At 41.4% G+C, this 15373-nt stretch overlaps 1 protein-coding gene across 2 annotated transcripts in view; it reads left to right on the top strand.

The window, feature by feature from the left end:
* ITPKB (inositol-trisphosphate 3-kinase B) overlaps window positions 1-15373 on the top strand; it is a 143065-nt gene that overhangs the window by 111314 nt on the left and 16378 nt on the right. For both annotated transcript variants that reach the window (XM_077485860.1, XM_077485861.1), the window contains 2 exons: window positions 12530-12631; window positions 12871-12942. In XM_077485860.1, coding sequence (XP_077341986.1) covers window positions 12530-12631; window positions 12871-12942 — 174 coding nt within the window. The remainder of the gene's footprint in view (window positions 1-12529; window positions 12632-12870; window positions 12943-15373) is intronic.

The following is a 15373-nucleotide window of genomic DNA, read 5'->3' as shown; positions in this document are numbered from 1 at the left end:
TGAATGGGTAGTGATGTCATCCATAGACTTACTATGGGGCTTCTGTTGTTGGCTGTGTCTTCCATAGCCGCAGAGGACAGCTCAGGGTGAGATCGGCTTCAAAAAAGGTATGTATACTGATTACATCTTTACAGGGTTAGATAGGTTAGTGTTAGATCATGGATGTCTGTAGATGCAGGGATTTTAGTGTTAGGGTGGACTTCTACTTTAAAGTGGAGTTCCATCCAAAAGTGGAACTTCCATTCATTGTACCCCCCCCCCCCCCCCCCCGGAGCCACATTTGTCACCTTTCGGGGGGGGGGGGGGGGGACAAGATACCTGTCTTTCACAGGTATTCTGTCCCCACTTCCAGGAGCCTCACGACACTGCGGGGCTCCCTCCTCCTCTTCTCTCCTCCTTCCCCATCACTGCGGGGCTCCCTCCTCCTCCTCCCTCCTCCTTCAAAGTCACCGCAGGGCTCCCTCCTCCTGTTATCCCCTCTTTCCCCGGCCGCCAGGCCAATAGGACAGAGGAGCGGTGCCTCGCACATGAGCAGTAGGCTTCCCGGCGTGAAGCCGTAAGGCTACACTACCAGATTCCCTTACTCACAATGGAGGCAGCATGCACCCCACAGATGATGGAAACATCAGCTGCGGTACCGACATCGCTGGACTCCAGGCCTTCCCGGTAAGGCAGGGTAAAGCAGGCTTCCCGGTAAGGCAGGATATCTACTAGGGTCCCGCTAGTATGAAGACAATAGAACTCAAAGGATGAGAGCACCACAGGTTTCTACAAAGTCCAATAAAGCTTATCTTAACAACGACTTAAAAGATAAAGCCAACACATTTTTGGGCCTTACAGCTCCCTGTTCAGCAGGGCTTAAATGGTGGCAATCATTGGAAAACAATTGTACAAGAAATTTACAATGGTTGCGGATTACCAGACTGACAGCTGTCAGAGTAACGATCCACAACAATTCTAATCTGCATATTTTACAATTGTTGTCCAATCTACTCCGATCAATTCCAGCACTCAATCCCTGATGACAGGGAGCTGTGATACCCAAAACGTGTTGGCTGTATCCTTTGACCAGCTGTCAAGACCGAGGAACATTTCCCAAATTGTACAAGCCTATGGCGCTCTCCACTTTAGATTCTATTGAAATGCTTTCAGTGGTATATTAAACAGACCAAAAGGGTCCAAAGAATAGAAGTTTATTGTTTATGGCTTCCTTACACTTTAAGAAGAACATGTCTCCTCATAGTCCTGTTCATGATCAGAGAAGTCAGGATCCAGTTGGGACTTGCTGAGTCATTATTGACTGACAGTAAATAGACACTAAATAGACAGATAGTAAATAGACACTACTTAATCCGGTTCCTTGCAAAGCAGTCTTCCCTATTTATTACCTGCCCCTTATTTCAATATATTTCGTTTATTTTATGCTTTACTTTCCTTCTCCATATGTGAAACGCAAATACTAGGAAAATGCAATCACTTTATTGCTCTTGTTAGGCTGTCCTATTCAAAGCAGGAATAGAGGCCAGGTAATATCGCCCGATTGTATTTTCTGTTGTTATTCTTATATCACAAAGGCCGCGTGGGATATTGTTATGTAATGGCACTAAGCTGTCCTATACATGACCAGCTGCCGTGACTAAGGAAGGATGTATACAGCAATAGAATTGTTAATGCAGGATGTGCATCGCCGCTACATTGTCATCCCTCTTCCTCCTGACAAGCTTTTTGGATTGGAAATATATTGTCATAAACAGTGTTATTGTCAAATCTATTATAAGGCTCAAGACTAATGCTTAAAGAGGACCTACGCTCTGCCTAACCCCCCCCCCCCCCCCCCACCTGAAAAAAACTCCTAATACTTGTCCCTATCTTAAAATTAAAAATTAAAAAAATAAATAAAACTTACTAAAGCATGGAGTCCAGTGTTGTCTTGATGATGCAAAAGCTCTCTGTTTGCCCCTCTTCTTCAGCACCCCCCATCTTTAATTTGGAACCGGCACATGCATACACACTCCATGGTGTCTCTGCCAGGTTTTTTGTGCATGCAAACACAATATAATACTTATTTTATTGTTAAAGTATACAAGATGTGTTTGTGTAGCGTAAATAGATATCAAGCATGTCAAGCAGCTGCAACATGGCGAAAAACAATGGTACCCTTAATTGTCCATAAGTGACAATAAAGAGGATCTTCGCCCACCCCCCAAAAATTTTTACCCCGTGGTGGTCTGTTGTGCACATTTCAAATACTTACCCACCCAGAGGATCCAGCGTTTTCCCTCTGAGATCCTCATGTCTTCTCCCACCTTTCAGTACCAAACTGACATGTGGCTGTTGACGTCATCCAGAGGCCTGGTCCCTTCCTGGTTCAGCCAGCACACCTCTCGATGGCACAGTGCTAGGCGCGCTAACCTTCGCCTTTCTAAATGAAGGGCTATGCATAGCTCCCCTGATTTTGAGGGACTGTCCCTGATTTGGAGCAATGTCCCTCTGTCCCTCTTTCTCCCACATTTTGGTCTGATCCATATAGATGTGTATAAAATGCACTTGTTACCTTTCAAAATGTGTTTCCCAGTGCTAAACCTTTCATCCATATTCTAAATTGCTGCATTTGTAAATTTTAAAAGCCAATATAAAGGAATAGTAGTGGCAAAAAAAAGCCCCTGTGGATTTAATTAACTTTTTATTTTGGTTAATTCTCCTTTAAGGGGGTGTGGCAGGGGCGTGTCTTATACCTAAATACGTTTTATAGTAGGTGTCCCTCATTCCCATCTCAAAATGTTGGGAGGTATGGGCTATGTCTCCTGGAATATGTGACGCACCTAGGCGAGTGACGTGCATGGGGGGGGGGGGCACACATTTTCATTAAAAAAAGGTAAATAAACGGAACAAACAAACATAAAAAGATGGCGCAATTAATTTAGCAGGGGGGGAGGGAGGGGTGGATTGGAGGGAGGTTTCCTCAAAGGGTGAAGAGCCGCTTTAACTGTGAATTATGGTCCTAGATTTCTTTATCTCACTCCAAAGTTTACAGAGATATCTAACATACGTGGTGTATTTGCTGTTTACATAAATACATTTTCACCCTATGTAATTATTTGCATTTAAGTGTGTGTGCATGGAGGGTGTTGTAATTTTTTTTTTACTTTTTCTTTTCCAACTTTATTGCTATCACATGGTGGTGTGTGTGTGTTGGGGGGGGGGGTGGGTTGTATTAAGCCCCTATATTATAACATTGAAAGGTAACAGGTTCTATTTATGGAGACTTCAGGAATCTAGTAGATCCCTGATGTCTCCACTGCCCTCCACTCCAGCAGATTAAGCACAGGACTCTGTACTTGATCGGTTGCTTACCTGCCATTTTAACTGGGATTTTGACAGCTCTGAACCTGGAAATGCTCAGAGCTGAACACTTCCAGTTTTATTACTGTGGCGGGCTGGCAGCTACATGCACCGCGATGGCCCCCACCCGCCTACTCCCCTGTGATCTGACCCATTGGGAGTTCATTAACAGATACTGGTCAATGATTCATGGCCAGAACCTGCCAAATCACAGCCCAGAGCTCTGTGTTGGTAAACAATACCAAGCTCAATAGAGAGAAAGAAATCGCTTTGTTTCTTTTCCCTGCTAAGCATGGAAAATAAATGATTTGTATTACAAAGCAGCAAACAGTAAACACATTAACACTTGCTAGGCACACAATTAACTCCTTGATTGCCCCTAAATGTTAACCCCTTCCCGACCCATGTCATTAGTACAGTGATAGTGTATATTCTTAGCACTGATCCCTGTATTAGTGTCACTGGTGATATCAGTGTCAGTTAGTCAGTGCCCACAAAGTGTCAGATTGGCCACCACACTATCACTGTCCTGTTTTAAGTCGCTGATCGCCTTCATTACTAGTAAAAAAAGTAAATGAATAAAGAATTCCAGTATATATCCCATAGTTTGTAGACGCTATAACTTTCATGCAAACTAATTATGATACACTTATTGGATTTTTTTACAAAAAAATTGTAGCAGAATACATTTTGGCCTGAACTCATGAAAAAAAAAATATATATATTTTTTAAAGTATAATTCTTTATTGAAAGGATTTTTCCATTTATGACAATACATCAACATAATATCAAAGAAAAGAAAAAAGGAATAAAAAGGAAATATCAAATAAACCCATGTATAAAATGAACATATAAATCAAATCAAAACCAACCTCACATAACAAAATATTTTTTTATCGGATATGTTTTATAGCAGAAAGTAAAAAATATACTTATTTTTTCAAAATATAGAATAGAATATAAGTTCTTTTTTCAAAATATATATTTTTTAGTTTATATAATAAAAAACCCAGTGGCAATCAAATACTACCAAAAGAGAGCTCTATTATATATTCAGTTAAAGTAACGCAGTGCTGTATAGCACAAATTGGCCTGGTCATAAAGGTGGTAAAATCTTCCGGTTAAGCATAGCAGAGCTCAGGGAACGTCAGCTCACCACCCAGAGACAGTTTACTGTGGTCCCTGGCTCCCCACAGGAATGGGAGAGCCTAGAAGTCACAGCAAGTGGCACCAGTGGTGTACCCACACCCTCACAGTCAAAGTGATTGGGTTAAACTGTAGATCAGTTTTACATAAAAACCAGATGGCACCCGAAAAAATGATACAAAGGTCTCAGCTTCTGCTTCTTGTGTTAATGCCTCAAATACTAGGAGGTTTATAAATGTACCTTGCTGGACGATGGGTTAATGTTCTATGTATCACCAGCAAGTAAAACTTGAAGTGTATGAAATTGTATTTTTAAATCCAACTTACGTTACAACTCATAAAGTGATGTACAGGAAGATTCATGCATTTTCTGGACAGGAAGTAGCTACTGACCACAAAACCATCGTCGGTGACCTTTAAAAATGTGTTATCCAAGCATAAGGAAGTGCCACAAGATAAACAACATACATTTCCTTTTAGTATGTGTTTCACGTACTAAACGAATGTCTAAGCAGGTGCTTCCAGAATGCTCTCTGTGATAAATGTTTTCTTTACATATTTTGCTCTAAATAATCTCAAGGAGGAGTCTTTCTTTTAAGTTAGAGTGCTGCCTTAATGCTGACTTCATGTTTATCACAGTCTCAGCTCGCCTTTGGGGGGCGCTAGTGAGAGCATACTCCGGGTTCCTCAACTGGGCTCATTAAGCCCCACCCACAAATGTTTTGGTGCTAGTTTTATTATCTCTTTATTGTAAGCTCAACTCTCATTCCTGCGACCCTCCTCTATGCCCCAATGGGGGCGTGGTGCAGGAAACAGGGAGTTGAGAGGGAGTTGAAATTGAATTCTACAGTTACCTCCTTATTTTACAAACATACACCCAAAGAGACCCTATCAACAACTTAACAAAAGTCTGTAAAAACACAGAAATATCAAGTATTTTGCATGCTTAATTGCAGTGTTTTTCCTTTCCGTAAACAATTTTTTGATTGACTGGAAACGGACCTCTGCTGGCCCAGCTCCTCCACTCCTCCTCTCCCCTTCCTAATTATTTATGTAGCAACTGAGGGAGGAGCGAAGGGGAATACTATAGAATGCCAAATTAGTAATGGCAGCATCTATCAGCAATCTCTTATGCAGGTAAATTCCATGCATTTAATACACTAATTGCACAGAAATTCTTATAGGAAGTTTTTTGCTGAAGTGAGTGGTCTACAGACCGGAAGACAATACATGTTCAATACATCTTCAGGTTCAATTTATTTAATTGAAACCTTGGACAGAGCCATTGGGTCTGAAAGAGAGGAGAGCGAGCGACCCATTGGGGTTGATTTACTAAAGGCGGATAGACTGTGCACGTTGGAAAGTTCAGTTGCACACTGCAAGAGCAGTTGCTCCAGATCTTAGTAAATGAGCAGAGGCTCTGCTGACTTCCATCATCCAATCATGTGCAAGCAAAAATGCTGTTTTTTTTCCTGCCGCGTGATTGGATATTCTTTGGAAAGTGAAGCTTCACCTAATTTACTAAGCTCTAGAGCAACCGCAATGCATCTCACAGATATGGCGTCATCAGGAAGTAGGCCCGCCCCTGCTTAGCCTTCAAGATCAGATGGGATCGGGTGAATTCCGGGTGATGTGGCCATCGGCAGACTTCCTGATGATGCCATATTGGTGAATTGCATTGAGACTGGGTTGCTGCTGAAAGTTCCAGGTTGCTGGTGAAGTCATATCCGGGTCAGGTGGAACACACACCGAGTCTCTGGAGAGAACGGCGGGGCGCTATCCCATATTTGCGCATGTTGATTGAGCTGGTGCCGTTCTGGACACTATCAAATATAAGTGTAATAAATCGGATGTGTTTTAATTTGGGTTTTAAATAAACGTACTGCACGATCGATCTACTGTTGTTTTTTCTGGGATTTATGCATAAACAGCGGGTGTGCGAGAGGAGATTATATTGAATGGAGCATCTATCCCATCTTTTCTGGTTGGATTGAACACTAAGGCTTTACTGGTCGTTATGGCCATGTGGATCTGATGAATGTTGGAGAAAGGTTTTTCACAGTAGTATACAAGGCACGGTGGATGGGACTACAGGCACTCCTCATTTAACGACCAGGTCGTTAAACAAATTGGTTGTTAAATGAGGAGTCACAAGTAATCAATATTTTAAGCATTCTTAACTACTGTACTGTACTGTATTGTTAAAAAAGGTCTAAACACACAACTCCAGCTCAATGACGTTGTTTTAATTTGTATAAGTACAGAACACAAACGAAAATTCTGTACTGTACTGTACAATACAATGATGTACAGCGTGTCGTTCAGGTGGGGAGAGCTGGTCTTAAGTCCGAGTGGTCGTTAAACTTGTAAGTCGTTAAACGGGGAGTATCTGTAATTGATTTTATTAAATAACAGAAGCACAGCACAGTTGAATTTTTTTGGTTTTGCATTTTTGTTGTTTTTTTGTTGACATATTGATTTAAAATGGACACTTTTTGAAAGTTATATGGACACTGTGATATAAATAACATTTGGTTAAGAATATATTTTTTGTGCGCAATTGCACATGATATATAATTGTGGAGAAGAATTTATGTTGTGATTTAACTTTCTATTTTCAGTTTTTGTGGAGTGAACACATTCATTTATTTAGTTTTTTTGTGTTGCACTGAAAGTAGTACATCTTTTAGGAATAGCGCCTTACATTATTTATTGACATAAATAAATAAATGTTGTAGTAAAATGTTCACTTAAAGGGGCAGCTGCGCGCCATTTATAAATTTCAATATAGTAAAAATGTCCGTACTAGTCCTCTGTAGGAATATAAAAAGAACACAAGGGGGTGCCAGACTAAGTGCAGTATGAAGACACACGTTAACAAGCAACTCACATGTATATGGCAAAAACAGGCAATCTGACAATCTGCGGCAAAATAATAGGTGGTCAGAATCACCGGGAGACTCTAGCCACCTATCATTTCACTGCAGATTGTCAGATATTCCTGTTTTCCCTATATAGATGTGAGTTGCTCATTAACCACATACAAGCACATTATAAATGTCTTATCTCTTGTACGGAGCCCTCCAACGGTGAGCTGACACCACTCCTGGAGCTTCCACCTGGTTTTCCTCCTGGGTTCGCGCTCCCTGGCTGCTTGAATGTCTGGGCTGCAAACATGTCACTCCAGCACATGCGTGCAGGAGTCGCCTTACCACGATTCTCAGCGAGTTCCATAAATGTGGTATGAATTGTGCATGCGCAGCTCAAATGACATTACCACTGAAAGGCCGGGAAAGGCACTTATGACAGAAGAGACTCTTCTGTTATAAAAACTCTGCCTGTTTTTTTTTTTTTTTCAAAATTAGAGGTTAATACCGCTTTAAGTGACCTGACGTCTTTGTGCTGAGTTTCGCCCCTCTCTGACTCAATCAGTATAGACCTGTTTTGTACATTGTGTATTTTCTGTTGCAGATAATTATCCAATAAAACCACATTTTTTCTGTTTGAAGTTTTGTTTACTTGCTGATAAAAGGCCCCTAAGTTCTGAGACTAAACTTTGTCACACTGTTTAATTGCCTCCTGTGTAGTGGAGGAGGAAGCAGTGTCACGGCATGGTGGATGTAGCACTCCATATTCTGTACAGTTGAATGACTCTCTTTATTGACTCTGGGATTTTAGGAAGTGCAGGTATACTGTGCTGTAAACTTACAGTTGTGCTCATAAGTTTACATACCCTGGCAGAAATTATGATTTCTTGGCCATTTTTCAGAGAATATATACATTTTCATACATGCCTTGTGGGAGGGGGTAGCCTATCAAAGCTGGTCCTTCGGGTGCTTGGTGAGGGCTCTCCCAAAGAGAGACCCTCAGTTGAGAAGAGGAAAAAAAGCTGAGGGCCACAGATCTTCTTCCCAACATCAGAGTGGGTCCTGACAAACCTGCACGCTCTTCCTCTGTTCAAAAAATAAATAAAAAAGATAAATAAGTGAAATACAAATAATAGACAAGTACTATGTGCATCGTAGAAGGCGGGCCTTCTCACCCAAGAAGTAGCAAAAGTGACATGACCCAAGTGCCAGTGAAAAATGAGTGGGGTCCCAAACCGATAGTTTTTTTTTCTGACACCCCAAGACACCACTCCCAAGGGGCACAATACCACAGACAAGCTTTATAGTAATGCCAAATACATTTTTTTTCCTTGTTTTGGTTACAGTGGATTATGCCCCATACACACGATTAGAAATTCAGTCAGAAAAAACTTGGATGGTTTTTCCGACGGAATTCCGCTCAAGCTTGCCTTGCATACACACGGTCACACAAAAGTTCTCTGAACTTTCGACCGTCAAGAATGGGGTGACGTACAACACTACGACGAGCCGAGAAAATTAAGTTCAATGCTTCCGAGCATGCGTCAAATTGTTTCCGAGCATGCGTAGGAATTTTGCACTTAGGAATTTGTACAGACGTTCGGAATTTCCGATCGGAACTTTTTCCAAACCGAAAAATAGAGAAACTGCTCTGACTTTTGCTGGCAGAATTTCTGATCATGAGTATGGGGCTTTAAAGTTAAAATTACTGTCAGGCGTTAATCTCTATATGTGACCCCTTCAGGGAGATATTACTTTGCTTTCTATCCCTTTGATGCTAGTTCAAGAAATGCAGGAGTGGTTATTACCAGGAATGAAGAGCGCAGACAACAAAAAAATAAATAAAAAAAGTTACCAAAAATGTTAACGCTTCCTTACTCTAATGCCGCGTACACACGATCAGAATTTTGGTTGGAAAAAGCTCTGATGGTTTCCCCAAGGGAATTGCGATGGGATTTCGCTCAAGCTGTCTTGCATACACACAGTCACACCAAATTCTGACTGTCAAGAACGCGGTGACATACAGCACGTACGACGGGACTAGAAAAAAGGAAGTTCAATAGCCAGTAGCCAATAGCTTCCATCTCGTAGTTGAATCTGAGCATGCGTGAGGAATTGCATACACACAAACGCATTTTCGGATAAGAACTTTTTCCGACAGAAAAATTGAGAACATGCTTTCAATCTTTTGCTGGCCAAAATTTGGCTAGGAAAAGTCCGATGGAGCATATACACAATCGCATTTTCTGACCAAAAGCTCTCATCTGTCTTTTGCTGGCCGAATTTCCGATCGTGTGTACGTGGCATAAGGAAAATGTGTTAATGATTTTGTCTGTGTTCTGGTTGGAGAGATTTCCCATCACTTCCTGTCCCCATAGGGATACAGATGACAGAAGCTCACACTCTGCACCACTCTATCCAAATACATTTTTTTTTTTAAATAGCAGGAGTTAGGTTTAAAAGGGATTGTATAGTGTCTTTGTATGTACTGTAATGCTTGTGATTTATTTTTTTTATGTTCAGTCCTAAAAACTAATTTAACAATTTGAATTTGAATTCCATGTTAAGCAAATATTGTTTTAATCCATGTGTATTCTTACTCCAGTCTTGGTGTGCTTTGTATATGTCTTCCAGATCTGTGCAGTAATCCAGTGTAAAACTTTTTCATGGGTGCAGGAGGTTCCTCTTATAAAAACCAATCAGTGCTGCTCTCTCTCCTTGTGCTGGGTGACCATTCTTGTATCTGAATCCCTTGTAGTTCCAATCAGAGAGAGACAGTCTGGAACCAAACTGCTTTTCCTATGTTTTCACCATAGAAAATTCATAATGCTTTTTGAATCTTTTATTACAGGTGTACTCTATATTTCTAAAATAAATTTTTTATATAGAAGGTAAAAATATATATAAAACATCAATTATAAAACAGAGGACTACAACAAAATGGCACCTGTATGCACACTGCACATAGTGAGCTTAGTTTAGAAAAAAAAAATTCTGTTTGGTCTCCTACCCATGGGAGCATCTCCTCCAACATGTTTCATACATGTTAATCATAGAGGCCTCTATTGGATGAAACACGTTACAGGCGATTCTCCCATGGGTAGCAGACCAACCTGAAGCCATATTTTACTTAGAGGAGCTCACTATATGTCAAGACAGGGTGGTGGTGGGTGCCATTTTGTTGTAGTCATGGATTAAAACATGGATTACTTCTAGTTTACATTTACAGGCCAAAAGTGATACAAAGTTGATCATTGCTGGCTTGTAAACATAAAATAAAAGTAATCCATGTTTTAATCCACGACTACAACAAAATGGCACCTATCCCCACCCTGTCATGACATATAGTGAACTCCTCTTAGTAAAAGATGTGGTGAGATGCAGGTACCGGACTGGTCACCCTGCACAAGGAGAAAGAGCAAAACGAATTGGTCTTTATAACAGGAACCTCCTGAACACATTGTGGTCCAGCTTCACAATGTCTAGGGTGGAGCTGAAGAGATTTGAGGTTTATAAGCAGAATTGGTTTATTAGTGGAGGGTGGGGATGGTGAACTGGTACAATGACGGAATTTTATTGATATAAAAAGATAATCTTATTCAGACCTCTAACCACAAGCGCTGCAGTTACTTATCCAGTCTGTTAACCCTTTCCACAGACAAATACTGTATGTGCAAATAATACTGCTATTAACATTATTAATACTACAGTAATACTACAGCAGCCATTCTTCTGATTATCTGGTTTGTCACTAGTTTTGTAAAGTACACTACTCTACATCAAATTATGGAAGGAAGAAATCAAGAGAGAATGAGGGAGTTTGGGAAAGAAAAGAAAGAATGGAAGGAAGGAAGGAAAATGAAGAAAGTAGGGAACAAAGGAAGGTGATTAAATAAAGGAAAAGAAGGAAAGAGGGACGAAAGATAGAGAATGAAGGAAAGAGTTAGGAAAGAAGGAAGGAAGGGAAATAAGGGAAGGAAATACCTGTACAAATGTACTTTAGCAATCTGGATTCCTTCACATTTAATCAGAAAGGCACACTCAACAGAACTGTTGTAAGTAGGAAAGAAGAGAGGAAGAAAGGGAGGGATTAAAGAAGGAACAAAGTAAAGTGAGCAGGAGGGATAAGAAGGAAAAAAAATAAGGAAAGGGAAGGAAGGAACTATCTGACCACCCTATGGTAAGTAGGAAGGAAGAAAGGATAGGAGGAAGGAAAACAGAATGGAGGAAGGAAAGAGGACAGAAGGAAGGAAATGGAAGGAAAAGGGGAGGAGGGAAAAAAAGGAAAAGGAAGCATGGAAGGAAGGAAGGAAGGATATATTAAAGGAAGTAAAAAAGGAAACAGAAGTAAAAAACGTAAATGAAGGAAGTAAGAGAGGAAGAAAGGGAAATTAAGGAATTAAAGCAGAAGCAAGGAAAATGAGAGGAGAAGGAAGAAAAGGAAATGATAGAAGGATGAAGAAATGAAAATGAAAGCAGTGAGGAGGAAGAAAGGGTAATGAAGAAAGGGAAATTAAAGAAGTAAGAAGGAAGAAAAGGAAAATAAAGGAAATGAAAGAAGTGAGGAGGAAGAAAGGGTAATGAAAAAAGGGAAATGAAAGACGTAAGAAGAAAGAAAGGGAGATTAAATAAGGGACATAAAAGAATTGAGGAGGAAAAAAGGGAAATGAAGGAAGGGAAATATAAGAAGTGAGGAGGAAGAAAGGGAAATTAAGGAAGTACAGAGGAAGAAAGGGAAATGAAGAAAAGGAAATTAAAGAAGTAAGGAGAAAGAAAGGAGAAGTAAAGGAAATGAAAGAAGTGAGGAGGAAGAAAGGAGAAGTAAAGGAAATGAAAGAAGTGAGGAGGAAAAAAGGGAAATAAATAAAGGAAGGGAAATGAAAGAAGTAAGGAGGAAGAAAGAGAAATGAAGGAAGTAAAGTGGAAACAAGAGAAATGAAGGAAGTAAAATTAAAGAATTAAGACGGAAGAAAAGGAAATGAAGTAAGGGAAATTAAAGAAGTGAGGAGGAAGAAAGGGAAATGAAGGAAGGGAAATTAAAGAAGGAGGAAGAAAGGAAATGGAAAGAAGTATCTATCTTATTCCATATCTGTCTTGTTTTTACAGCAACACTTTCTGATCCACTGAAACGTATTAATTGGCAGTTTGATCACATGATATTCATTTTTTTTCAGAAAGAAGATGGCACAGTAAACAGGGATTTTAAGAAAACAAAGAGCCCAGAGCAGATTAAGGAAGCATTCCGGGACTTTACAAAGGGGAACTCCACAATCTTGGTAAGGACCACAGCTTCCTAATCTGTGCATGCAGCCATTGTGTGGAATGAACCCACACCACACCTACAGACTAAAAAGAGTTTTTCCTTTAAGAAATGGTTGTGATTCCCTGACATTGTGCTGGGGATATGTGATACAAATAGTGCTAAGCTTAATTATTTTGTTTTAATGCTGAACCAATATCATTCTTCAAACCCAGAAAAACTCACACCTCTCTTCATTTCAACCTGTGTCTACAGACGCTGTACCTGAATCGCTTGGAGGATATAAGAAACACACTAGAGCAGTCGCCTTTCTTTAAGAGCCATGAGGTGAGTCATGTATATGTGTTGTTATCATTTCTTCCCTTATTTGTATGACACTGACATATTCCACAGCACATAGAACCCTTTACATCACCCTCAACCCAAAGTAGCTTAGTAACATTCCCAACAAAATCATGTAGTGCCCTTAAGTTATCAATGGAAAGTGAGACAGCCATAATTTTTCTAACATGAGTTTTGATGTTCCAGCCTTCCATCCAGTTGTACAGGATGCCCTCCTGTACTGAAACTGCTTACTCTGATTTTACTGCACGCTGTGAGCTTCTCACAGTGTGCATTAGAAACTGCAGCAAGTCAGATAGAGTCCGCCTACTGGCAGGGGGATCCCCAGCATCACCTAAAGCCCCATACAAAATCAGATTTTCTGCTGACTTTTTCCTTCAGATTTACCAAAACCATGTAGTGCAGGGGCCTGCCTGATTACATACACATTGAAACTCCTAAGTTTGACCTCATATTATATGGTTTTGGTAAATCTGATGGAAAAACTCAGCAGAAAATCTGATAGTGTGTATGGGGCTTAACTCTTTCCTCCCCAACCTGACTTTCCCTGGTCTGTCTTTTTCATTCATTAGATTTTAGTTCTTTCAATCATGGAGGCTCAGCATTACATATGGGCATTACCTAGGGCAGTCTGCATGCAAATTCAGCCTGGCTACTCATCCAGACTGACACCTGTCCATGTAGGTGCTTTGATGTTTTTCCAACACCTTCCAAGAACCAGCCTACTGCTTGCATCGGGGCTGAGGGCTCTTGAGAGGAGTACTGAAGCAGGGTGCTGGGATGTTTTAAGGATGCTATGTACAGCACCCTGCTGATCCCTCCCGCCAGCCATGATGTAGAGAACAACGGAGATCCAGTGGTGATACCTTTGGATCTAACATTAGGTACCGTATATACTCGAGTATAGGCCGACCCGAATATAAGCCGAGGCCCCCAATTTACCCCCAAAAAAACTGGCAAACTTATTGACTCGTGTATAAGCGGAGGGTGAGACATGCCTGTCCATCCCTGTGTGTGTGTCCGTCCATCCCTGTGTGTCCGTCCATCCCTGTGTGTCCGTCCATCCCTGTGTGTCCGTCCATCCCTGTGTGTCCGTCCATCCATCCCTGTGTGTGTGTGTGTCCATCCATCCATCCATCCCTGTGTGTGTGTGTCTCCATCCATCCATCCATCCATCCCTGTGTGTGTGTGTCTCCATCCATCCATCCATCCATCCCTGTGTGTGTGTGTCTCCATCCATCCATCCATCCATCCCTGTGTGTGTCTCCATCCATGTGTGTGTGTGTGTGTGTGTGTGTGTGTGTGTGTGTGTGTGTGTGTGTGTGTCCAGCCTACCTTTGTCCCGAGCCTCCGTCCCGTGCCTTGCCTCCTTGCCTCCGTCCCGTGCCGTGCCTTGCCTCCTTGCATCCGTCCCGTGTCGTGCCTTGCCTCCTTGCATCCGTCCCGTCCCGTCCCGTGCCGTGCCGTGCCTTGCCTTGCCTCCGTCCCGTGCCCTCTTCGTCGGCGGCCATTGTAAAATTCAAAAGCTGCGCCGCCGCCTTCGCCTGTGATAGGCGGAACACTGAATTTCCCAGCAGCCTGTGTTCCGCCTATCACAGACGTCGTATCATCCTCGTCCGTAGTACGAGGATGATACGATGTCCGTGATAGGCGGAACACAGGCTGCTGGGAAATTCAGTGTTCCGCCTATCACAGGCGAAGGCGGAGCCGGAGGCGCGGCTTTTGAATAGAATGGCCGCTGTCTGTCTGCTCGACACGCTGATCGAGCGGGCAGACAGCGATGACTCGAGTATAAGCCGAGGGGGGCACTTTCAGCCTCAAAAAAGAGGCTGAAAATCTCGGCTTATACTCGAGTATATACGGTATGTAACTTTACAAGTCTATATGATACATTTTCTCTAGACAAAAAAACAACATATGCACACCTATACAACACAATTTGTAGAAAAGCTCACTAGTCATCATTAACCACTTAAGGAGAGAGCCTTGTTTTGAGATTTGGTGTTTACAAGTTAAAATCTGTTTTTTAACAACCTAGAGAATAAAATGGCGGTTGTTGTAATATTTGAGCAGTGGTCTTACAAGCACACTTTTTTTGGGGAAAAAATACACTTTTTTGAATTAAAAAATAAGGCAACAATAAAGTTAGCCCAATTTTTTTTCTATATTATGAAAGATAATTTTACGCCGGGTAAATTGATACCCAACATGTCAGGCTTCAAAATTACGCCAGCTTGTGGAATGGTGACAAACTTTTATCCTTAAAAATCTCCATAGGTGACGTTTAAAAAAAAAATCAACAGGTTGTATGTTTTGAGATACAGAGGGGGTCTAGGGCTAGAATTATTGCTCTCGCTCTAATGATCGCAGTGATACCTCACATGTGTGGTTTGAACACCATTTTCATATGCGGGCG

Source organism: Lithobates pipiens, unplaced genomic scaffold, assembly GCF_037356315.1.
Source record: "Lithobates pipiens isolate NorthernLeopardFrog02 unplaced genomic scaffold, aLitPip1_a1.2 Scaffold_18, whole genome shotgun sequence".
Lineage (NCBI taxonomy): Eukaryota > Metazoa > Chordata > Amphibia > Anura > Ranidae > Lithobates > Lithobates pipiens.
Note: the sequence above shows the minus strand (reverse complement) of the source record. Positions and strands in the feature narration are given on the sequence as shown.